The 24649-nt window shown below is 33.0% G+C and overlaps 9 protein-coding genes across 9 annotated transcripts; all 9 read left to right on the top strand.

The window, feature by feature from the left end:
• Positions 1 to 4568: 4568 nt before the first annotated feature.
• LOC130663592 (tyrosine-protein phosphatase non-receptor type 9-like) lies at positions 4569 to 5689 on the top strand. The gene has a single exon (XM_057462897.1). It carries the CDS (start codon positions 4574 to 4576, stop codon positions 5600 to 5602), a length of 1029 nt encoding a protein of 342 aa, XP_057318880.1. The 5' UTR covers positions 4569 to 4573; the 3' UTR covers positions 5603 to 5689.
• Positions 5690 to 5868: 179 nt separating this feature from the next.
• LOC130663595 (tyrosine-protein phosphatase non-receptor type 9-like) lies at positions 5869 to 7320 on the top strand. The gene has a single exon (XM_057462900.1). It carries the CDS (start codon positions 6087 to 6089, stop codon positions 6984 to 6986), a length of 900 nt encoding a protein of 299 aa, XP_057318883.1. The 5' UTR covers positions 5869 to 6086; the 3' UTR covers positions 6987 to 7320.
• A 50-nt stretch (positions 7321 to 7370) lies between these two features.
• LOC130663597 (NF-kappa-B inhibitor alpha-like) lies at positions 7371 to 9147 on the top strand. Its single transcript, XM_057462901.1, has one exon. It carries the CDS (start codon positions 7374 to 7376, stop codon positions 7878 to 7880), a length of 507 nt encoding a protein of 168 aa, XP_057318884.1. The 5' UTR covers positions 7371 to 7373; the 3' UTR covers positions 7881 to 9147.
• A 370-nt stretch (positions 9148 to 9517) lies between these two features.
• LOC130663594 (tyrosine-protein phosphatase non-receptor type 9-like) lies at positions 9518 to 11476 on the top strand. The gene has a single exon (XM_057462899.1). The coding sequence runs from the start codon at positions 9728 to 9730 to the stop codon at positions 10688 to 10690; it is 963 nt and encodes a 320-aa protein (XP_057318882.1). The 5' UTR covers positions 9518 to 9727; the 3' UTR covers positions 10691 to 11476.
• Positions 11477 to 12177: 701 nt separating this feature from the next.
• Positions 12178 to 15416, top strand: LOC130663593 (tyrosine-protein phosphatase non-receptor type 9-like). The gene has a single exon (XM_057462898.1). The coding sequence runs from the start codon at positions 12655 to 12657 to the stop codon at positions 13621 to 13623; it is 969 nt and encodes a 322-aa protein (XP_057318881.1). The 5' UTR covers positions 12178 to 12654; the 3' UTR covers positions 13624 to 15416.
• Positions 15417 to 16446: 1030 nt separating this feature from the next.
• On the top strand, positions 16447 to 16950 carry LOC130663252 (NF-kappa-B inhibitor cactus-like). The gene has a single exon (XM_057462371.1). It carries the CDS (start codon positions 16447 to 16449, stop codon positions 16948 to 16950), a length of 504 nt encoding a protein of 167 aa, XP_057318354.1.
• Positions 16951 to 17471: 521 nt separating this feature from the next.
• Positions 17472 to 18124, top strand: LOC130663091 (uncharacterized). The gene has a single exon (XM_057462159.1). The coding sequence runs from the start codon at positions 17630 to 17632 to the stop codon at positions 18122 to 18124; it is 495 nt and encodes a 164-aa protein (XP_057318142.1). The 5' UTR covers positions 17472 to 17629.
• Positions 18125 to 18159: 35 nt separating this feature from the next.
• LOC130663090 (uncharacterized) lies at positions 18160 to 19399 on the top strand. The gene has a single exon (XM_057462157.1). The coding sequence runs from the start codon at positions 18414 to 18416 to the stop codon at positions 18981 to 18983; it is 570 nt and encodes a 189-aa protein (XP_057318140.1). The 5' UTR covers positions 18160 to 18413; the 3' UTR covers positions 18984 to 19399.
• Positions 19400 to 20896: 1497 nt separating this feature from the next.
• LOC130663768 (tyrosine-protein phosphatase non-receptor type 9-like) lies at positions 20897 to 23002 on the top strand. Its single transcript, XM_057463208.1, has one exon. It carries the CDS (start codon positions 21385 to 21387, stop codon positions 22282 to 22284), a length of 900 nt encoding a protein of 299 aa, XP_057319191.1. The 5' UTR covers positions 20897 to 21384; the 3' UTR covers positions 22285 to 23002.
• Positions 23003 to 24649: the final 1647 nt, after the last annotated feature.

The raw sequence follows: 24649 nt of genomic DNA on the forward strand, positions 1-24649 counted from the left end.
GAATGTAAGAGATGATGTAATTACTGTTATCGCACTTTATCAAAATGTGTTCCTCAGAATGTTTTTGTAACTCTTTGACCGAAGTGGTTTAAATCTCACATCCGGTATGGACGAACAGCAACCAAACATTATAAGATTGTTATTGAAATGAAGATATATTGTAATTTACTATTGGTTACTTGTTTGTAAATCTCTTTAAGGCTCTAGACGTAGTGTACATTGTTTCGAATCCCGGCAAGAACAACATTTTTTCCACCATATCCCAGGTTACTGCCTCGGGAGGTCACCACAGGGAATCCGCTTGTACTCGACCGGGTTTTCTAGGGTTTTCCTGGTCGTTGTGGTAGGGTTGTTTGCATGCCTATCACAAGCATATGCAGTGCAGTGTAGTAAGACGGCCCTAGCCGCAAAAGTAGGTAGAAAGTTAGGAATAAGTAGGAAATAAACAGGTAGATTTTAATGGAAAGGCAAACTCTCTCTCCTCCGTCGAAAAAGGCAGATAATAGGGAAAGAGAGTTGAAGACAAAAGTGTTCAAAACTCTACAGAAAATGAACATTGCAACTCACTGATAATAATAACTTAATATATAAATCTGTATGTCATATTGATGGCAGCTTGTTTGTAAATCCTGCGTATCATGTAAGTTTTATATTGTATTTTATTTTTTACGTTTATAATAAAAATAAAAAAACTAATACGCTTTTTTTCTTCAATTCCAATACCATACTTATAACTTCGATTCCAGGGTTGATAGTGAAATATAACAAGACCCTAAGGTCACGCTGAGTTTTCACTGACACTCTATGTCCAGTAATGAAGCTACAGTTCAGAAATCTAATGATAATTACTATTATCTTTCGAAACTGAAATTTTCTTGATAGAGTACAGTCCTAGTCTACATTATTCCATGTTGTATGGGAAATCTCGAACAGACTGACTATTGTCGACTAGTATTGTACTCCATCAAGAAATTTTCTTACTTGACAAAGAATAGGTAAAAAAACAAATGACATCAGGACAAACTTGCTACTGACGTAATTTCCGGTATGCTGAATTAGCTCGTCGATCATATGAGATACAACATGTGTTATAATGAAATACTACGATTGAATAAAATTCCAATTTTATAGCTTTTTAAATTACGAGCATGATTAAATAATATTATTAATTTAAATGGTTATATCTATTAACAATACTGAGTCATAGACATTAACTCAAGATTCTATCAGTTTATCTTATATATATATATATATAATGAAAAATTTTCTATCATATTTTTTAGTCTTGGATGTTTAGGACACTACCATCTAATAGCATGCAAAACAGTGTTTGATCCATAAACTCTCGGAATATTATTTTACTAGAAAAATCAATCATTATTTTTTTTCTGTTTCACAAATGAAGTATTTCAGTATAATTTGACGATTCTCAACAAACGTATTTCTTAATTCGACACAACACAATTTATTTAAAACTCAAATGTTTTAAAATTAATTTTTTATTTGATGTGTTATATTAGTGCAATAAAGGGGGAGTATATATATATATATATATATATATATATATATATATATATATATACTCCCCCTCTATGTCACTAATATAATGAAAACATTATGAAAAATCTTATTCTTCTCACGCAATACATGTAAATTTTTTCAACAACCTGCTAGAAAAATATATTTTATCAGTACGATATAAAATAAAACTTCTCATCCAATTTTACCAAATCCTATTATTTACATGTCCTTTATGATTTATAAATACTAAACATTCACTTAATTTATTACTAGTCATAAGTAATGTTCAGCTTACTATGAATGCTACTAAGCAAAGTGTTTTTTATTGATATATTTTAGTTCAACTCTTATCATTCAACAAAACAAGTCATAAACTCTAAAACAACAAATTATATTTTACATTTAAACTATGCGTAATAATCTAACATCATCACTTATAATATAAATATGCATTCAATAGTAAGATAACACAGTAGTAGTGATATAATTTATTCATAAATTATCCGTACAGTAAAACTCCGATTATCCGGATTCAATTTTGCATCTATTAAATTATCTTAAATACTATTCATCATTATCTTTCCTATTTTCGTCTTTACTTTATTTTCGAGATATATCCCATCGCTGTTGTTAATTAACTCAAAAATTATCTACACTCAATCCGGATAAGCGGTATACTTTATTCTCTTTTGATGAACATAGTCGATATGACAGCACGACTACTTTTCATAAAAATACATTGGCAGTGTATCCTCATACGGGTTTTAATACGAAATAAAAACTTTTCTCACATAAATTTTTGGGGTTTGTACCACTCGAGGGCATCGCAATAAACAAAGAATGTTTATATTGTATAGAGTTATTCCCAACAGTAAAAAAGTTATGGCCACTTTTCCCATAAATGCATGAACTGGCATCCTAGCTACACCACCCCCCCCCCCCCCTCCTCACGCACCTTACACGCTGTCATACCTCGATTATAATTTTTTTTGGCGATTTTTGGGGTTTCTTCCACGAGTGAGAATGATAATAAACAAAAAACGTTAATTTTGTGTAGAGTTATTCTTATCAGTTAATAACTTACGGCCGTTTGTCATATATATATATGGGCTGGTATCTTCACCGATCCTACCACGCCTTACACGCCACCATAACTCGATCCTAAAATTTTTTCGGAGCTTTTTGGGGTTTTTACCACTAGAAGGCATCAGAATGAACAAAAACCGTTTGTATTGTGTGGAGTTACTCTGAACAGTAAAAAAGTTACGCTCACTTTCCATGAAAATATTTGGATTGGCATCTTCGCTGATCCGCCGACGCCATACGCGCCACCATAACTTGCTTATAAATTACTCATTGGCTGGTTGAGTCAATTTTCTCGAAAGTAAACCTCCGTTTATCCGATTTGTTGATAGTGTTTAATAATCAATGCCCGAATCTTTGTTTATCGTTTTGATTAACATAGTGATTACCACAAAATGACATTTATTACATTTGGGTCGATTACATTCGGATATGCGGTACTTTACTGTAGTAGTGATATAATTTATTCATAAATTACATATTAAAAAAATACGTGCCAAAAGCGATATGCATATACATTATTGTTCATACAGATAATGACTAATATTAACAAAATCAACTGATATGCAATCAAAACTTTCTTTAAATAATAAAAATGAATATTTTCTAATAAAATTTTTGATCTTATGTACTATTAAAAATATTTGACATAGATATTTTTCAGGCTAGTTATAATAATATCAACTATGCATGCTTTATTAACGCTTTGCCGACTTTTTGAAATAAAATTTTCGACTAGGGTAAAATATTCTACTTTTTACGCTCCTTATTAGTAGCCAAAATAAGAGAAGTATATATATATTCATATATATATATATACTCCCCCTCTGTACGACTAGTATAAGGAAATATTTTTGAAAAATTTTATCGACATAATTGATGTCACCTAAATTGAAAACAAAAATATGGCTATACATACATACAACGAGTTGTGTATAACATATTTTATCTGCATTTGCTTCAAAGAAAAGAAACAAAAAATATACACTAACTATAATGCATTGAACTTAGTAAATGTTTTGGGCTCGTCAGAAAATATTAAATAAACCCATAGTAACCATTTACAGGAACAACTTTAGAGCTTTTTAAATTTGTAATGAAAATTCTGAATTAATTTTATCATGAAAGGCAATTATAGTTATGACTTTATCCCCACATAATTTCCACGCATGTAGAGTAGTAGATTTAAAGTATGTAGTTACAAAAATTTCTGAAATTATTACGGCGCCAATGGAGTATCTATGTCGCGTTATAAAATTTGAAATTTATAGCGGGATTAATTGATATCTTTTTTACTAAGACAGTCAACATATGGACACTTCAGGTTTTATAAGCTATACTGAAAGTTATTTGCAGTATACACATTAAACAACTTTATCAAAACACAAGTATCTAAAATTTCCCTCGTAAAATATATTTGTAGCCGCTATCAAACACGCATCTGACAAGTTGTTTGTTTATTTTTACAGTTTTCGATTCTGTGCTCAAATATTTGGGATAATCTTTAGAAAAAGTTACTGCTCTTCAACAAAGAATTTCACACAATGGACCGTTCACAAAAACCCTTGTTTTTACTGAGCATATTTTTCACGGAGCAGTTTATAAATTTTTTAATTTTGAAATAATAAGCAAGATCTGGGGATATGCATGTAGACAGGCTGAATCGATTGGTGTAATAAAAATAGCAAGCTCTATCAAAACACTAAAAATTCGGGATTACTCGTAAAATCTATTTACAGGGGCTTTGTACTCATGTTACGGTTAGTTATCTTTGTTTTGCATATCAATCATGTCAAACTATGGAATAGTTTGATCGTTAACTCTAATCCTGTCTGCGAAAAAACGATACTAAGGCGCGTTTGTGAAAACTATGCATTACTCGTTCTAAAGATAAAGCTTCATAAAACAACTTTTGAACTCCTGTTGTATGTTATGATAATAAAAAACAACCGGAGATATAAAAGCCCAGATGGATCATGTTGATCACAGTCTGACCACTGATTCCAAAGTAGTCACTTGCACTCTTTATAAACTACATAAGATTTTAGTGATAATGGCTAATCATTACTATGTGAGCTATAACTCTAATCAATTCTTGAAAAGAAAAACTAAACCAAATTACTCAGTACTTATCAAAGAGGAGTTTCATGATATTGTACTACAGAATGTTCACAAGACTATTGATAACTTTATAAAATCAGAAAATGAAGCTAAAAACCGCTATCTCGATATTCCGTGTTGGGATCATTCGCGGGTTGTGATAGAATCGAAGAACGGCGAGCCAGATTACATACACGCGAACTGGATAAATGGATTTGAAGAAAAGAAAAAGTTCATCGCTATGCAGGGACCTATGAAAAATACCGTAGCTGACTTTTGGAAGGTTGTATGGCAACAACATAGCCATGTCATAGTGATGTTAACGAAGACTAAAGAAGGTGGTAACGAAAAATGTCATCAGTATTGGTGTCCTCATGAAAACAGTTTGTTGGTTACGGAACAATACACCATTGAAACTTTAAGAATCACGACTAGACCAAATTATATCAGAACATTTCTAGAAATGACTGATAAAACCACCCAGCGAACACGAAAAGTAACTCACTTCCAGTGCATTCATTGGCCAGAACATAGTACTCCATCTGATTTGGCGTGGTTCGTTGACTTCATAAAAATGACAAACAGAGTACGAAAAGCGTACATGAAGATATCCTCGGAAGATTTGAAAGACTCTTCTAGCCCGATCATCGTGCACTGTAACTCTGGTATAGGAAGAACTGGGACCTTTTGTGCTGCAGACATCTGCTTAAACCAGTTGGTGAAAACTTCAAAGATTTCCATACCGGAAACAGTTCGAACAGTCCGTGAGCAAAGACACTCGGGTATTATAAGACTGAGGCATTATATGTTCATTCATCGAGTGCTAGAGTATTTCTTAACTGCAGTGCAAAATAACTTTCATAAATCTTATGATCATAATTGTCCTGTTTGTTATTAAGGATGGTTAAACATATTTAAGATTGTTCGATAGAATTTTTGTCATAGGTCAGTAATGTATGCACAAATGCTTTATGGTTGATGAAAACTAATAGACTTAATATTCTAAAAGTTATGGTGCTATGACGCGTTTGAGAATGTATGTAGTTTATGGATCGTAAAAATTTTACGATCATGCGTTTTATTACATACTTACAATGGATAAACATCAATTATATAGTACCTATTGTCGATCATTGAATAAATTCATCGGATATACTAGTCGACTTCTATGAAGGAGAATGATTAAGGTGACCATTAAGAAACTAAAGGAAACATTAGCGCAGCATACGTCATACCTTTGACGTCAGAAAAACTCCCCATAGTAGCTTTTCACTTAATAGCACAATTAGAAGTACTTCATTCATTGTCGTGAATCGTCGTGTTCATTGCAGTGTACTGCAGAGAATTATATGTGAACCAACTTGTTACTTATCTGAACAACCATGGTTGTAAAGTGTTTTGAAACTTTTCGTGCCATCGATTTTTGGAACAGAAGAAATCAGCTAAACTTCCCTGGAATTGTTCGTTTGGAGCACCATCAAGTTATTTTGAAGCTCTTTAACGGTACCTGTGAAAATTACGAAAAACCAGAAAACCTGAGAAAAAATCGTTACAACATTCCATGCTGGGATCACAACCGGGTAATTTTGAAATCTGGCGGTGGAAGTGCATCGGATTATATCCACGCAAATTACGTTGATGGATTTGAAGATAATAAAAAATTCATCTGCACTCAAGGACCAATGGAGGAAACTTGCAACGATTTTTGGAAGGCAGTTTGGCAGAATAATTGTTATATTATAGTGATGTTAACTCCCACAAAAGGAACGAAAGGAGAAGAACTCTGCTATCAGTATTGGAGCCTCAATAAAGATTCGAAAACTACGACTGAAGATTTTGTGATTGAAACTGTGAACACAAGTGTGCAGCCAACTTATACTTTGACAACATTATGTATTACAGACAAAACTTCAAACGACTTACGAAAAATTAGTCATTACCAGTATACCGAATGGCCAGTTGATGAAACCCCGACAAATCATGTGGATTTTATCAAATTTATCAAGATTATAAACACCAACAAGCAAAAAAGCGCCTCGAATAATCAACAGCAGCTGTTAAGCCCAATTGTGGTACATTGTAGTGACGGTGTAAAAAAGACAGGAATTTTTTGTGCAGTGGATATTTCATTAAATCAATTAGTGCGAATGAAAACAGTGTCATTGGCAAACACAGCGGAAAGAATTCGACAGCAACGCCACTCAACCATCTCAACGCCAGATGATTATTTATATTACAACCAGGTAATCATGTTTTACTGCATCTTTTATATAAAATTTTAGTGACTGTCACAATCAAGAACTGCAGTTAAACAAAGTAGACGTATTTTCGGTTAGCAACCACTCGATTCAGCAGTGTGAACCCCGCTAATCCGCCGAGTGTTAGATCCACTCTAACATGACGTGAAAAGCTTAAACCTATAAAAATGAAATTGGTTTATTGTTGGAAACAAATCAGAGAAATAAAACTGAAGTAGGCTATTATCTGTCAATCGAACAGCATCACAACTGGATAAAACCACAGCCGGATCGTAAAACTAAAACATCCTATACATGAAATTATATTGAAAATTCTGAATATAAATACCGGATCAACCCAGAATGATTTCAGTCTAGTGAACGTCTTCCTATGAGTCATAACGACGACCCTATTTCGAGTCCTGTCGAACAATGGAGTTTTTGATACGCACGATAATTAACGGTAAAGTGTACATCAACGGTGAAAATATACTTCATGCAATGTGTCGCCATGGAAACTTATTTTTCCTTTCTATACTTGCACAGTCGATCAATAAGAATCATCGATATTTGCTGAACGAGTATAATCGAGAAGGCCGAAAGTGCATCCACATCGCTGCAGTTTTGCACAAGGGCCAGGTTGCAACCGATATAATAACAATCCTGGTGAATTTTGGCGCTGATATTAACGGAAGAGTGTTGTGTACTGGTGATACTGTGCTGCATATAGCCGTTTATTTGAAAGACTATTACTTAGCTAAGTGGCTTTGTAGGCGTGGTGGGATCAATAGAAACGCGCGTAACTATGCAGGACTCACACCATTTCAAATAGCTTGGAAGAAAAACGATCACAAGATGATGATGATTTTATGGAATAATTATGCTGTTTGTAAATCAATACGTTCAAGTAAAAAAGCTCCTATTAATTACTGGATGTAACCTATGCCTGAACACTCAAGCTATTGTTGTTCACCTTTAGTATTATATTATGATTTTTCGTATATTTATGAATGTTTTAATCTAATGTTTTACAGAACTAACTTAGTTATAGCCATAACCTTATTTTTTGCATTGCACTACTAGAATACATGTTTTGCGCGCAATTGCGCCCGTATCATCGTTCATATATTGTTGTGTTAATTTTGTACAATTACTTTCCTGTGATCAGCCAATCACGTTACTCATAGTTTGGCTTTACTTACATGGCATGTCTCTTATTTTACAAGGATGTGTAATTATTGTACTTTTAGATTAAGTTACTAATTGGCTTAGATTTTAATATTTTTAATACACTCAAGAAAGTGAATTTATTCAAAAGTAAAGATGTCCATAGCTTTTAAACTATTATATAATTAAATTTGTTAGCAAATCGAAATAGTTTTATTTTATATTCCGATCATAATATTTTTATTGGTGAACGGTTGAACATTCATAGCATCGCTACGCTCAATAGTTAAGATATCAATTACTTGGAGTAAACAGTAAAACTGCTAATTGTAAGTCTTATGTTCACCACAGACTCAATCTCAAATTCTTAAAAAAAAAAATCAATCCACTCAAGTATAAATACAGTGGTGATAAATACTCAAGATTCTACGTTATTATTAAGATTATTGCTTAGTTTTGAGTAAGATAACAACGATAACGAACATTTGTTTTAATTATGCAAACTATAATTACTCGATAATTGTTGTACTGGCAAGAGTTAGTGCGCCACCTACTTTTATCTCACAAGTTTCATCCGTCAAAGTTGTAATGAGAATAAAAGTACAGGTAACTTCTAATAAACATTTCGATGCTTATTTTGGTTATGCGCCTACTACCTATACCTGAACATACAGTTCATTACATTATCTCATAAAAAAAAACGAATTTAGTTCAAATGTTTAGGTAGAGTTCAAAAATGTTCATTGTTTTGTTGAACGAGTCTCTGAGAAACTTAAAATTCATTTACGATGTACCTACGGATATGTTTACAATTAACTACGCCTAGCGGCGAAGTCGGCGTTCCCAAACCAGACAGCATGTCGCCGCTGTGAATTTGCTGATGGTTATACGGACTATGAGGAAAACGACGAACTGTAATGACTCATCGATACTACGCTTTGACGGTCACGTATCGTCGCAGTATTCATAGCTTTTTAACGTGTTTGAAAGTGTTAAAAGAAATATACCACATTCCGCATTTTATGATGTGTTACCAAGAACGCTGGAAGTGAAGATTTTCTTTTTTATTCATTTTAAAAGCATTAAATCATGGAGAATTTCCAACTAATAAGAGGCCAAGAACAAACACAATTTCTAGAAGAAATATATTTTATGACATTTATTGTCGTGGTTGTCTATTTTTTTGCAAATACCTGGAAAAAACTGAATGTCATTACAAAGGCCAGAAATACGTGACGATTTGCACGTAAGTACTAATAAAAGTTCTCAAGATTCCTCTAAGTGATACAGAACTCTGGCTATGTCGCGATCCATAGAACTTATTATTTATTCAAAATGCAAGCTTATAGGGAAGTTTCTGTTATGAAAAAGCTTATAAACATTACATCAGCATTGCAAATTGAGGAAAACCTTTTGAGTAACTCATGTTAATAATACAAGTGTAGGTAACGTTATCAACAGGATATTGTGGAGTCTAACTCGTTAAAAATATGTGATATATCCGTACTTACAACACCAGAAAACGCGAATTAGCTCTCATTCTAACAGGAGTCACTGCCACGTTAACATTCCTATTTCATGATCTGCTTCTCCCAGTCGTGTAATTGAATTTTCTAATAATGGCTATTAATTTGTTTGAAACTGTTAGTATTAGTGATTATTTCGGACGAACAACTAATCCAAGATATTTGGATTTGATTTTACACGAACACTTCAGCATCCTCAACATGCCAATACATGGAACTTTCAAAAACTTTCAGAAACATAAAAACATAAAGAAGAATCGTAATATGAGCATTCCATGCTGGGACAGTTCCCGTGTGATTTTAAAGTCTGATTGTGATGTGGACTACGTACACGCTAATTACGTAAGTGGATTCAACGCTGATAAGAAATTTGTGGCAACGCAAGAACCAACAGCAGAGACGCTTTGTGACTTTTTTACCATGATTTGGCAAGAAAATTCTTACATTGTCGTGATGTTAACCGATACCGCACAACATTCAAGGCCAATATGTCCTCAGTATTGGGCTTCAAATAAAGATTGTGATACGATCTTAAAAATATTCAAAGTCAGTGCAAAAAAAGTGACTTTGCATTACCATTATAGTGAAATAACTTTAAGTATTCTAAATGAAGAGACTGGAGAATCAAGAATCATACATTTCTTCAAATACTTCGACTGGCCAGCTCATGGTGTTCCTGGTAACATGGCAGGGTTTCTAGATTTCATCGTAGCCATAAATAAAAGGCAACAGTCTTTATTAAGAAAAGCATTGGTCATTGACCATATTCTGCCAGGCCCAATCGTAGTTCACTGCAGCTCAGGTATCGGAACAGGTACACTTTGTGCTATAGATGCTTGCTTATATCAAATGGTAAATACAGCAACGATTAATGTACCAGAAGTTGTATTCAGAATTAGGCATCAGAGGCATTCTAGTATTTTATCCCCAGAACAATATGTTTTTATAAATAATGTCTTACGTTATTTCTTAGAAACTATGCGAACAAATATATGGGTACTCTTAGAATTACGTTCCCACTTGTTTCAGAAAGATTTGCATTTATTCTTAGTATAAACATAAATAAGATTCATCTATAAGTTGTAAGCTAGAAGGTACTGACATTAAGACAAAATAATCAGCTATTTGTAAACATTAATTAAAATACATCCGTCATACTTGTTTGTTATGAGTGCATTTGGGCCTAAGTTTATCAATATTCAAGTCACCGCATGAACAACAACAATGCTAACAAATTAACTACCGTATGAACTTAGAGTTGTTTCACAATGCCAATAATGTAATATCTTCCACTTCAAGTATAGTAGGACATAAGCAAGAGTTTAACCGTCACCAACCTGAAATCTTGAAAATTTGAAGGCTGGACAACCTACACGTCAAAGAATAGATTGTAAACCTTCTGCTTAAGTAACTTTTTCAATGAAAGGTGCAGATTACAATACACAAGAGAATATTATCATTTTTCGTTCACGACCCGGGAAAAAATGATTTTGCCTAATTATATATAATTATATATAAGACCTTATATATAATTAGATCTAAAAATTGGCCAGGTCTAATTATATATAATTTATATATAATTATATATAGGTTATATATGATTATATATAATACTTTATATATAATTAGATCTGAAAATTGGCCAGGTCTAATTATATATAATCATATACAAGTTATATATACTCATATATAATTAGATATGATTATGTATAATACATATATATATCATATTTTATATATAATTAGATCCGAAAATTAGGCGGGTTTAATCATATATATGATTATGTGTAATTTATATACAATTACGTATGTTCATGTACGATTAATATTGAAGAATTCAGAGGGAAGTTTATTTTTTAATTATACGTTTGCAATTATTCATAACAAATTATATTTCCCTCAAAATATAAATATAGAGTATAATTAACGACTGTGCTACTACATATATTTATTTTTGTTATATAACATTTTATTATGTATTTATAGATAGATAATATAATCATGTCATTAGACTATTAGTACTTACAAACGTAAATTACTAGAGTCATTTTTACTAATATATTAAAGAAATTAAATATATTCTATAAATAAAATATTAACTTATATATATATATATATATATATATATATATATATATATATATATATATATATATATATAAATAATTAATTTATATTTGATTATATATAGATCTAAAGATCTAAAATATAATAAAAATTACTATATATGGGTCTATATAGGTCAGGTCTAATCAGATCTAATCATATATAGACCTATGTATAACTATATATAGGTATATACTATTATATATACTATTATATATATTCCATATACAATCATATATAATTAGGCAAAATAATTTTGTCCCGGGATATAATTAGATCTAATGATATATAAGGCTATATATACTTATATATAGGTCTATATATAACCATATATATTTTATATATAATCATATATAATTAGGCAAAATCATTTTTTTCCCGGTATAATTAGGTCTAATTATATATAAGGCTATATATACTTATATATAGGTCTATATATAACCATACATATTCTATATATAATCATATATAATTAGGCGAAATCATTTTTTTCCCGGTATAATTAGGTCTAATTATATATAAGACTATATATACTTATATATAGGTCTATATATAACCATATATAATCATATATAATTATATATAATTAGGCAAAATCATTTTTTCCCGGGGAATAAAACACATTTAATGTGTATGTCATTGCAGTCATCAATCCACGAATTCCTGAATGGGTTTAGAAAAGTAACGATTAACTTCTCTGAAATTATCACTGAAAAAATATAAAAGTGGGTATTCCCTCATAGCGTGTTAGGCGGAAGGTTAATAGCGTTCACGTCGGAACGCTTTCTCAGAAAAATTTTACATGAGATGACTGCTAATAAAAGAGAGCATTATCAGTCTGGATTCAGTAAATTCGCGTCGGTCATCGCGACACAACCTCACCGTTTTAAACAACGAAAGTTATAGTCAAACCCATGTCTGTCGACTGCTTTGCAAATCTAAGCCTCCATGAGTTTTGGAAGCGTAAATATTCGGAATGTTTGGAAACTATTAAGTCCGAGCACTTCTTCATCAACCATACTTGCTGGTACGAAGAAACCCCGGAAAAGAAGAAACAAAACAGAAGACACAGTCACAGTAGTAGTGTGGAAACGATCCAGAGCTTGGAGCCGTCTGTTAACGGGCTAGATAGTTTCTACGCAAGCTATGTCGACGGGTTCGATCTGCAAAGGAAGTTCATAGTGGTTGAGACCGTTGCATCCGAAAATAAGTCTCGCAACTTTTGGAAACTAATTTGGGAAACTAACTGTCGCGTAATAGTGAGATTCGACATTAATAAATGGAAAAACTGTCAATATTGGCTGCATGAAAATATTCCCGTTTATACTGAAGGTGAGTTCAAAATTCTGAAAACGAAAACAATTCCACATAACTACTATACGGAAACTTTTCTCACAGTGGCCAATCAGCAAAATAACAAATCAAAACAAATAACTTATTATGAGTATCATGAACACCCAGACGGTAAATTGCCAATCGAATCAGCGCGGCTTATATTTTTCTTGAAGATGGTCAACAAAAATCATAAAAAATACATCATACCTGCATCATCATCGGACAATTGTGCATGTCAACCAATAGTGATTCACAGTGTGGAACGTTGTGAAAGAGCAATATCGTTCTGTGCGTTAGACAATTGTTTAAGCCAACTGCAAGAAACACAGACAGTGTCAGTGCCTAGTGTAATACTGAAAATAAAAGGTCAAATGCAATTAGATTCTTTTAGCTTTGAGGAATATTCAATCATTAACAAAATTTTATTGCATAGTAAATGGGCGTTAGAATTCAAAACGGATGATGATGTTAGAAACTCTGAAAGCACGTCTTTCAGAAGCCGGGTCAAAAAATATTGTTTAGCTTTTAAAAGAGTGTCCGTTTTCTGAATGTTTGGCTATAGGCTCAGAATTGTCATGTATTAGTTGAACCTATGTTTAACTCGATTAAGTTTATATGTAAGGATTAGAATTAAGCTTATTTCCATGTAAAACATTGAGTATTAAAGATTTTCCATAATTATTTAAGTGGTTGTTTTTATTCCACACAAAAGTTAAGAATTTTTGTATACCAGCATAGTCAAATAAATTCATAAAAGATAAAACAAATTGCTCTATTAGATGGTAGAAAAATTAACCTTCAAACAACTATTCTTGACCCATGGCTTAGCTATTCTACTCAGCAGGGATTATAACCTTAAGATTATTGCACACCTCAAAAGCGAAAACGCGGAGGGGGCTTTGTAAACGGATGTTTTTTCCGACTATTTTACTCACACAAAAATTTTACTAAACTCTTTTAATTACACCCGTTTAATAATCAAAAGTAAAATAAGCGATTGAGGCGTGCACTTTTGGATTTGCCGACATTTTTAATACCATGGCTGATTGCCAACGCCAACCATAAGTATTGTCAACGCCTTAACACGCTGATTGAAGTTTAAACCGTGCAAACAATTTCGGTCTCTGTTGTTTTTGCAGTACGGTCTATAATTGACTGCATCTGAGTATCAATATAGACATACTTTCACAGAAAATTTACTCACATACAAATTATGCTTTGATCTGCATTCAAAAATAGTAAAAAAGAGACATAATTGTCTTTAGTTCATTTTTGGATCTTGATCTTTCAACAGATGGCGTATCAAATGGCTGATATCCGTATGGGTGTATCTAAACGTAATCTGGTTGGAAATATAACTGTAATAAATCAACAGATGTGAATGCGTCTTCAGCCATTACGGTGGATTGGCTAAAATCCAGTTGTATAATTAACATACTTCAAGTATTTTTGTTATAAAACTATTTTGTTCCTGGTTTATTAACGGAACAATAGTGTAATAACTACGAAAATTGTATTATTCATTAACCAAGGAAATAAATTCAAGTGTTTTTCCACTTAGTTGCATTAATTTCAGGAAATGTAAAATTACTTTCGTATTCTGCATATCGAACCTAAAAGATTCATCGAAGTGACATGTAACAAGACTTTAAAATGTTCCTTTGTAATTTACGAGCATGTTAACTAACAACAACAAAAATAGAAATCACTCACACTTAATAAGTTGCGAACAAATGATTTTGTGTGAAAAAAAACATGAAAAAAAATGTAAAATACAAAAATTAAGAGCACTTAACTATTAAAACTGGTCTCATCGTAAAATGTTTTATTACTGTGTTAATCAATGTCGTTCTCTGTTGCTAGTTTACTAAATCAAATAAATTACGAGTACCATATTTTTCATCAACAGAAATCAAACTCTCTAAATCGAGAACAGTGGGAACGACAGGAAAATGGTGCATATATACTATTTCAAAACTATAAGTATACTAAACAGTATACGTACAGCTGTGAAACAGTGAATAGTCGCTGTATTAGATTTAGAGAGTAGAAAGGAAATGTTCTACGTCATGACCTAGATAGTACCCATAGAGTAATTAAGATTTGATGAAAGTAAATCGTTATTGAGAGGTTAAAACAAACTTTCATGCTAGTCTCGTAAATTATCCATATTGGTAATGAGTAATGACCGAAGAAGAGTGATAATAATAACAAATAAGATTTTTCGTGAATTACGGCTATAATTTTTTGATGCGCGGAAAATAAATAATTTCATTTTACAACAGTTAGCGAACTCAATTTGACTGCCTAAATTAATACTCAGTAGATAAGAACATGTTTTCTAGTTATTGATAAGGGTGTAGGTTTTACTGATAACGTCATAATAACACGACAAATGTTATCACCAAATTTAGGAATGTTCCGAATTTGATTACAAAAGGAAGTACGGACTGAAAATAATAACGCTAATGATGCCTACAACGGTGCCTATAACTGCAAAAGCGGAAAAATGGATGGTTATTAAAAAATAATAATCTACTAATAGCATAGTTCTTAAAATACTCGAGGATAAACTATATACAGCTGTCGCTATAGTTCAGCTACGAAATATTACATTTAAAAAAATTCCATGATGTGGAAGGAGCAAAGGGGGCGTTTACACGCAACGGTTCGAATCCGCTATTTTATTTAAATGTAAGTACTGGATCTCTAATCGATATTCAGGGATGACTGATTACAAAGGCATAGGAGATTCTGAAATGGTAACCAAGATTAATATGTGAGTTTAAGGGTTTTCTGGTACCTTTTATTTATAACTGAAATTTGCTCAAGGTATAATGCCTTTTGATGTATAGTCAAATTGATAGGTACCTAATAGATTTACTTCTAATTGTATGATGACATACTAATGGTAACGGCTGTAAAACATTCGAATTCATGTAACGATACAAAGATAAGATAACCGGTAATTTTTGTAAATCTGAGTACTGTTCGTAAGCTTTTGAACTCCTCTCTTGTTATGGACTATCTTCTTTATTGCGCAAAAAGGTATAATGCACATCAACATTTATTTTACCTTAAAGTAAAAAAAGTACTGTTTCTACGAGAAGAATTGAATAACATAAATAAATTTCAAATCATAACAGCACGTGATCGTACGATGGGCTGGAATAAATAGATGATAGCCTGTAACCTTTCTATCAATGCCGGGAAAACCAAAGCTGAAGTTCGTAAATAGATGATGATATTCAAATTTTATTGGCAGAGATTGTGTCCCACTTGAGATGATATAAAAAGAATTCAGATCAAGTGTTTCAGTTCTTGAATACGTTTTATTTGGGATAGACGGACTTGTGCACAACTGCTGAAGGATGGATACTTCCAAGATTAAGAAGCTGTTTGAGCGAAACCTGTACACTGGAGAGAACTTCTTTCACGAGATTGCAAGATCAGGAGATTGGATGTGGCTGTATGAAGTTGGTCACTTAGTGGATAATACGACCAAGTCTTTACTGCAAGAGCCGAACTATAAAGGTGAAAATTGTGTCCACGTAGCAGCGTCATCGAAAAGAGGGCCGCAAGCAATACTGTTAATCGAATTGTTAGTGAAAATGGGAGCTAATCTTAACGCAGGAAACTCATGCGCGGGTGATACTGTACTTCACCAGGTGGTCTATAACAAAGATTACCAACTAGCTGCGTGGCTGTGTAAGCAGTCAAGCATCAATTTAGAAAGACAAAATCACGCCAGGCTGACGCCATTTCAAACGGCATTAGGTGACATAAAAATGATGAAGATACTCAGAACCCATGGTGCAATTGCTCGGGGAGTAAGCGACAGTGACGAAGAAGAAGAAAAAAGTGATTCCGCATAATAACTGACAGTGTGGAAAATGACTAGAGTGGTCATGAGTGTTGTGTGTACGGGTCGCAAATAGCATAGTATGTTTTATTGATGTAAGGTAGCTATTAGATGTAGATAATGTCCTCTTAGTTAGTGGGATTAGAATAACTTGGATGTGATTTTGGGTAAAATGTAGTTTATAGATTATAAAGCAGCTGTAATGTAAGAGAAAATCTATTAACTGTTAGTTAAGCTTAAAAATATTTAGTTTTTCATATTTATGTTGTTTTTTGACCGGTGTGAGCAATCAATCGCCTCCGATATGAGAAATTGAAAACATAATATTGCCAAAAATATACCTAATGAAGGTATAGCTTTAAAGTAGATTCATGTACCTCGCTCGTAAATCGTGCATATCATGTATGTTGCATTTTACTTTTCATTGTTATAATAAAAATAAGTAAAACTAGAACAATTTTGTTTCTTTGAATTCAATATTATACCGGACTAAAATGAGCAATCGATAACCTATGACCGCGAATAAAAATCGGGAAAACCGAAACTATAATTCGTAAACAGATAGTGTTATCACGTTACAACAAACATTTAGAAGAACCCGTTACAGAGTATATAAATAGACAGGCCAGATAAAATATACCAGTTCTTGAATACATTTCATTCGGAATAGAATCGTACGCCACTACAAAGCAATGGAGCCTGAAGATAGTTCAGATCTTGAAGTGCTGCTTCAGATGAATTGGGAGCTACATCACAGGTATACTGGAGAGAACATTTTCCACGTTATCGCAAGGTTGGGATGGTTGAAGACACTGTATACTTTCAACGTGCTTATAGATGAAGAAATCAAATCATGGCTGCAAATGCAGGATAAAAAAGGCGATACTTGTGTCCACATCGCCGCGTATAGAAATAGAGGGCAGCAAGCAATACAGTTGATAGAAAAGTTAGTGGATTATGGAGCAGATCTAAATGCAAGAAGACAATATCATGGTGACACTGTACTTGACATAGCAATGCAAAGAAGAGATTATGAACTAGCTGTATGGTTATGTAAACAGCCAAGCATCAATTTACAAACGGAAAAATACTTCCAACATGTGGCGCACCAAGTGGCATTAGAAGAAAGTCACGAAAAAAAGATGAAGATACTCGAAACCCATATGATGCAACTGTTCAAGAAGTGATTAAATTACATAAATAAGTTTAAGTTAGTTGAGTCATTTTGTGGAGGTGTAAAACATTGTAAAGTGACTCATGTATCCGCTCATATTCGCAATATTATTAGTTATTTCACAATTAAAGTACACTCGGTGACTTTAATTTGTGCCGGATTCGGAAACAGATAGTGTTATCACAATATAACACACATATTGAACATCCTGCTCCCTATAATATAAATTGACAGGCCGGACAAAATACACCAGTTCTTAAATACGTTTCATTCGGGATAGAATAGTTAATCACGGCTACGCGATGGATAATTCAGATAGTCCAAATCTACAACTTCTGCTTAAGTTCGACTGGGAGCAACATCAGACGCGTTTTGGAGATAACATTTTTCACGTCATTGCTAAAAAAGGATGGTTGAAGATGCTGTATGCACTCGAGGGGTTCGTGGATGAAACGGTCGAGCCATGGCTGCGAGAGCGGAACAAGGTCGGCAATACTTGCCTCCACGAAGCAGCCCGGAGAAATAAAGGACAGCAAGCAATACAGATAATGGAAAAGTTAGTAGAATATGGAGCAGATCTGAATTTTAAAAGTTCTTGTCAGAAACCTGTACTTCACGTGGCAGTTGAAAAAGAAGACCATAAACTAGCTGCATGGATATGTCAGCAACCAGGCATCAATTTGGAAGCTGAAAATTCCTCAAAATACACGGCGTACCAGTTGGCATCGAAAAAATGGCGCATAAGAGACAAAAAAATGATGGAGATACTAGAAAACCATGGTGCAGTTACTCGAGAAAATAGCGACAGGGAAGACGAAAAGAGTGATTCAGAAGAAGAAGAAAGTGATTTAGAATACGGACCGTATGAGTGAAAAATAAATAGTGTGTTCATAACTGTTGTGTACGTGTCGCGGATTGCATATGTGTGTTTTATCAGTAAGTGATGTGCTGGATATAGACAATGTAGACTAAGTTAGTGGGTTTAGAATAACGTGCATGTTAATTTGTGTAAAATTAGTTCATAAAGATTAAAAAGCAACTGTAATCTAAGCAATAGTCTAACTACTGTAACCATAGCTTATAAATATCTAGTTGCGAATTTTTATGTTTATTTTTGACCGGAGTGTCATTAATCACATCCGATACGGACGAACAAAAATTGAAAAATTGAGAGATCTTTATTGGTATATAGTTATATTGTAATTTACTATTTGTAGCTTTTTTCTTAATTGTTGTATCATGTAAGTTTTTGGGTTATATTTTACTTTTCATTTTCATAATAAAGATATCGAGAACTAGAATTTTTTTTTTTCAATTTAATACTATACTTATAGCTCTGCTTCCAGTATCAATAGTGAAATATAATAAGACTCCCTGATCTTGTGTAGATATGTTATGAACATCTGTAGAAATGCTTTTTTTCTGAGGTATTTGATTTTATTCCACAAAAAAGCTAACTGCAGTTCCACTTGCTAGTAGATAAATATAACAATTATCGAACAAATTGAACTTTATCAAAAATGTTTAGAAAAAAAAACATGAATGAGTCATAGTTAGTTGAGTAATTTTATGTTGGTTCTAGTACCAATGTAGGCTATTCCTATTATTGTGCATCTGAACTAATAATTACTCAATTGGTTTGTATCTGAGATTATGCTTCTAACTGTATGACGATATATTTACGTATATCCAGCACTATTTCAAGGCTATAAAATTTTCTAAGTCATTTAACGTACCATACTAAGCTTTCACTGACACTATGTTCAGTAATAAAGCTACACAAATCTAATCATAATCACTATTATCTTTCAAAACTGAAAATTTCTTGATGGAATGCACTACTAGTCTAAACTAGTCCATGTTGTATGGGGATCTCGAACAGACTGACTATGGTCGACTAGTAATGGACTCCATCAAGAAATTTTCTTACTTGACATGGAATAGGTAGAAAAACAAATGACGTCAGGACGAACCTGCTACTGACGTCATCTTCGGCGGATACGTATCCTACGTCTCAAAACAATCTCTCTAAATGGTCCTCAGGTAGTTGTCCTTACGCAAATCAAGTAGTGCTGAATTAACTAGTCGAACATATGGGATACAAAAGAGGTTTTAATAAAATACTAAATATGTATAAAATTCGGATTATAGAGCTTTTTAAATTATAAATGAGAATTACAAGTCTTTGAGGATAAAAATAATGTCTTAAAGAGTTCAATTACTTTCACGAAAAAATAGCTAGGAATCAGTCATCTAGATCTAAATTCATCTAATTAGATCGATGTGGACCTAATTTATCCGAATTTCAGATCTACATTGATCTCCATAGTTACTTGTTAATTTACTTAGCTTATCATATATATATATATATATATATATATATATATATATATATACTCTCCCCTTGTTCTACTAGTATAAGGAAATATAAGAAAACGAAAATATAGCCACATATACAATTATACATACAGCGAGTTTTGCATGTATGACCTGTTTTGCACACCTCAAGCGCGAAAGCGCAGGTGTGCTTTATGGACGGTTTTTTTTGATATACTTTTGCAACAAATAAAAAAAAAATATATACACTAATGTATTGAACTTCTTGAATGATTTGTGCTCATCAGAAAGTCTTAAATGAACTTGTAATATCGATTTGCAAGAACATATCTTGAGCTTTTTGAATTTGTAATTAAAATTCTGAATTACTTTTGCATTGATAGCAGGATTAAGTGATACATTTATTAAAATTTGATAAGTGTTAGAGTATTTTTTAGCTATAGTGCAAAGTAACTTTCATAAACCTTATTAACATTATTGTCCTGTTTGTTATTAGCTATGATTAAACATATTTAAGATTGTTCGATGGTTGATGAAAACTAATAGACTTATTATTCTGAAAATTATGTTGCAATGACGCATTTTGGGATGTATGTGGTTTATAGATCGTAAAAATTTTACGATCGTGCGTTCTATTACATACTTACAATGGATAAACATCAATTATTTAGTATCTATTGTCGATCGTTGAATAAATTCATCGGATGTACTAGTCGACTTCTATGAAGGAGAATGATTAAGGTGACCATTAAGAAACTAAAGGAAACATTAGCGCAGCATACGTCATACCTTTGACGTCAGAAAAACTCCCCATAGTAGCTTTTCACTTAATAGCACAATTAGAAGTACTTCATTCATTGTCGTGAATCGTCGTGTTCATTGCAGTGTACTGCAGAGAATTATATGTGAACCAACTTGTTACTTATCTGAACAACCATGGTTGTAAAGTGTTTTGAAACTTTTCGTGCCATCGATTTTTGGAACAGAAGAAATCAGCTAAACTTCCCTGGAATTGTTCGTTTGGAGCACCATCAAGTTATTTTGAAGCTCTTTAACGGTACCTGTGAAAATTACGAAAAACCAGAAAACCTGAGAAAAAATCGTTACAACATTCCATGCTGGGATCACAACCGGGTAATTTTGAAATCTGGCGGTGGAAGTGCATCGGATTATATCCACGCAAATTACGTTGATGGATTTGAAGATAATAAAAAATTCATCTGCACTCAAGGACCAATGGAGGAAACTTGCAACGATTTTTGGAAGGCAGTTTGGCAGAATAATTGTTATATTATAGTGATGTTAACTCCCACAAAAGGAACGAATAGAGAGGAACTCTGCTATCAGTATTGGAGCCTCAATAAAGATTCGAAAACTACGACTGAAGATTTTGTGATTGAAACTGTGAACACAAGTGTGCAGCCAACTTATACTTTGACAACATTACGTATTACAGACAAAACCTCAAACGACTTACGAAAAATTAGTCATTACCAGTATACCGAATGGCCAGTTGATGAAACCCCGACAAATCATGTGGATTTTATCAAATTTATCAAGATTATAAACACCAACAAGCAAAAAAGCGCCTCGAATAATCAACAGCAGCTGTTAAGCCCAATTGTGGTACATTGTAGTGACGGTGTAAAAAAGACAGGAATTTTTTGTGCAGTGGATATTTCATTAAATCAATTAGTGCGAATGAAAACAGTGTCATTGGCAAACACAGCGGAAAAAATTCGACAGCAACGCCACTCAACCATCTCAACGCCAGATGATTATTTATATTACAACCAGGTAATCATGTTTTACTGCATCTTTTATATAAAATTTTAGTGACTGTCACAATCAAGAACTGCAGTTAAACAAAGTAGACGTATTTTCGGTTAGCAACCACTCGATTCAGCAGTGTGAAACCCGCTAATCCGCTGAGAGTTAGCCCACTCTAACATCACGTGAAAAGCTTAAATCCATTAAAATGAAATTAGTCTAATAGAAATGCGCGTAACTATGCAGGACTCACACCATTTCTAATAGCATCGAAGAACAACGCTAAACAAATGATGACGGTTTTGTGAGATAATTATGCTGTTTGTAAACCAACACATTCAAGTAGAAAAGCTCCTATTAATTACTGGTTGTAACTTATGACTGAACACCCTAAGCATTGTTGTTCATCTTTAGTATTATATTATGATGTTTTGCTTATGTATGAATGTATCAATTTATTGTTTTACAGAACAAACTTAGTCATAGCCATAACCTTATTTTTAGCTTTGCAATACTAGAACACATGTTTTGCGCGCAGTTGTGCCTGTATCAATGTTTATATACTGTTGTGTCAATGGTGTATATTTTCTATCCTGTAATCAACAAATCACGCTACTCATAGTTTGGTTTACTCACATGTTATGTCTCTTGTTTGACAAGGATATGTAATTATTGTACTTTTAGATTAAGTTACTAACTGGCCTAGATTTTAATATTTTCAATACACTCGAGAAAGTGAATTTATTCAAAAGGAAAGAAGTCCATACGTTTTGAACTATTATGTGATTAAATTTTTTAGCAAATTGAAATGGTTTTATTTTTTATTACCGATCATTTCGATTTTTTTGATGAACGGTTAAACATCTATAACATTATGGCCACGCTAAATAGTTAAAGTATTTAATGTTCTGAGTAAAAAGTTTAACCGCTAGTTGGGAACATTATACTCACACAGTCTCAATCTCGAATTCAAAAAAAACCACTCCGCTTTAGTGTAAATACTGTGGTGATAAACAGCTAAAGAATCTACGTTCTTTATTACGACTATTTGTTTATTTCGTGTAAGATGCTTACGATAACGAACATTTGTTTCAATTATCCAAACTATAATTACTCAATGATTGTTGTACTGACAAAAACTAGTACGCCACCCACCATTATCTCACAATTATCATTCGTAGAAGTTGTAATAAGAATGGAAGTACAGATAACTTCTCATAAACATGTCAACAAACTTGGCTGCATCACGTAGTTGGCGAACTAATTTTGAAGAAAATATTGTTTGACACATTTTAACATTTATTTGAGTTACGTGCCTACTACCATAAATTTTATTTTATCATGCCATAAAAAAAAATGAATTGAGTTAAAATGACTGTGCAGAGTTTAAAAATGATCGCTGTTCTGTTAAACAAGTGTTTGAGGCGCTAAAAACATCTACGACGTATCTACGCATCTGTTTATAATTAATTACGCCTAGTAGCGAAGCCGATGTTCTGGCGCCAGACAGCATGTCGCCGCTGCTAACGGGCCGATTTTATCGTCATACGGGCTATGACGCGAACGAAGGACTTATAATGACTCATTGGTTCATACGCTTTGACGAAAAGGTATCAACAGTTATGAATGAAATATTAATTTTTTTCTTATATGCACAGTAATTCCTTATACTATAGGTCACAATTAGACCCAAAGTACTCGTGCTGCTATTACTATTGATTTGATAGTTATTGACATTGAACAATGTAACTGTGTCTCTCGTTAGATAAAGCTATGAACTCGTTTTTTGCAAGAACATGTAAACATTCCTGTTACAATTCATAACAAACCGTAGTTTATTTTCACAAACATTCTTGACAGAAGGCATATTAATCCAGCTGGTAGGAAGCCATAATATGCGTAGTGTACTCAACAAGAGTGAAATTACGCAGTTGAATGTAATGGCCGATTTGTATGTAGTAAAGGTACGCGACCTAGAACTATAGGGCAGGGAATCCCTAAACACGTACATGTGGCTTAAATATGACAGTATTTATAGCTTTTTAATGTGATTGAAGGTATTACAATAAATATTCGACCACGCTCCTTGCATTCTTCATTTTACGATGTGTTTTGACAGAAAAACATCATGTGTGTTTTGACAGAGTCATTATGTGAGACATTTTATGTACCACGAATACTGGAATTAAATATTTTCTATTCTATTTATTTTGAAAACGTTTGATCGTTGAGAATCCTAAACAAATGAGAGGATAAGTACAGATATAACGTCTAGATGAAAAATATTTTTTGACATTTATTGTCCTGGATTTATAGATTATGCAAATACCTGTAGAAAGCCAAATGTCAATATATAAGCCAGCAATATTGGCATACAGCAGCAGTGACGCAGAAGACCGCTTGTGCGTAAATACTAATAAAAGTTTTTAGG

The sequence above is a fragment of the Microplitis mediator genome, chromosome 2, assembly GCF_029852145.1.
Source record: "Microplitis mediator isolate UGA2020A chromosome 2, iyMicMedi2.1, whole genome shotgun sequence".
NCBI lineage: Eukaryota > Metazoa > Arthropoda > Insecta > Hymenoptera > Braconidae > Microplitis > Microplitis mediator.

What these genes read in the sequence shown, in the direction of transcription:
- LOC130663592 (XM_057462897.1), top strand. Translation starts at nt 4,574, where the DNA reads ATGGATCATGTTGATCACAGTCTGACCACTGATTCCAAAGTAGTCACT.
- LOC130663597 (XM_057462901.1), top strand. Translation starts at nt 7,374, where the DNA reads ATGGAGTTTTTGATACGCACGATAATTAACGGTAAAGTGTACATCAAC.
- LOC130663593 (XM_057462898.1), top strand. Translation starts at nt 12,655, where the DNA reads ATGTCTGTCGACTGCTTTGCAAATCTAAGCCTCCATGAGTTTTGGAAG.
- LOC130663768 (XM_057463208.1), top strand. Translation starts at nt 21,385, where the DNA reads ATGGTTGTAAAGTGTTTTGAAACTTTTCGTGCCATCGATTTTTGGAAC.
- LOC130663090 (XM_057462157.1), top strand. Translation starts at nt 18,414, where the DNA reads ATGGATAATTCAGATAGTCCAAATCTACAACTTCTGCTTAAGTTCGAC.
- LOC130663091 (XM_057462159.1), top strand. Translation starts at nt 17,630, where the DNA reads ATGGAGCCTGAAGATAGTTCAGATCTTGAAGTGCTGCTTCAGATGAAT.
- LOC130663595 (XM_057462900.1), top strand. Translation starts at nt 6,087, where the DNA reads ATGGTTGTAAAGTGTTTTGAAACTTTTCGTGCCATCGATTTTTGGAAC.
- LOC130663252 (XM_057462371.1), top strand. Translation starts at nt 16,447, where the DNA reads ATGGATACTTCCAAGATTAAGAAGCTGTTTGAGCGAAACCTGTACACT.
- LOC130663594 (XM_057462899.1), top strand. Translation starts at nt 9,728, where the DNA reads ATGGCTATTAATTTGTTTGAAACTGTTAGTATTAGTGATTATTTCGGA.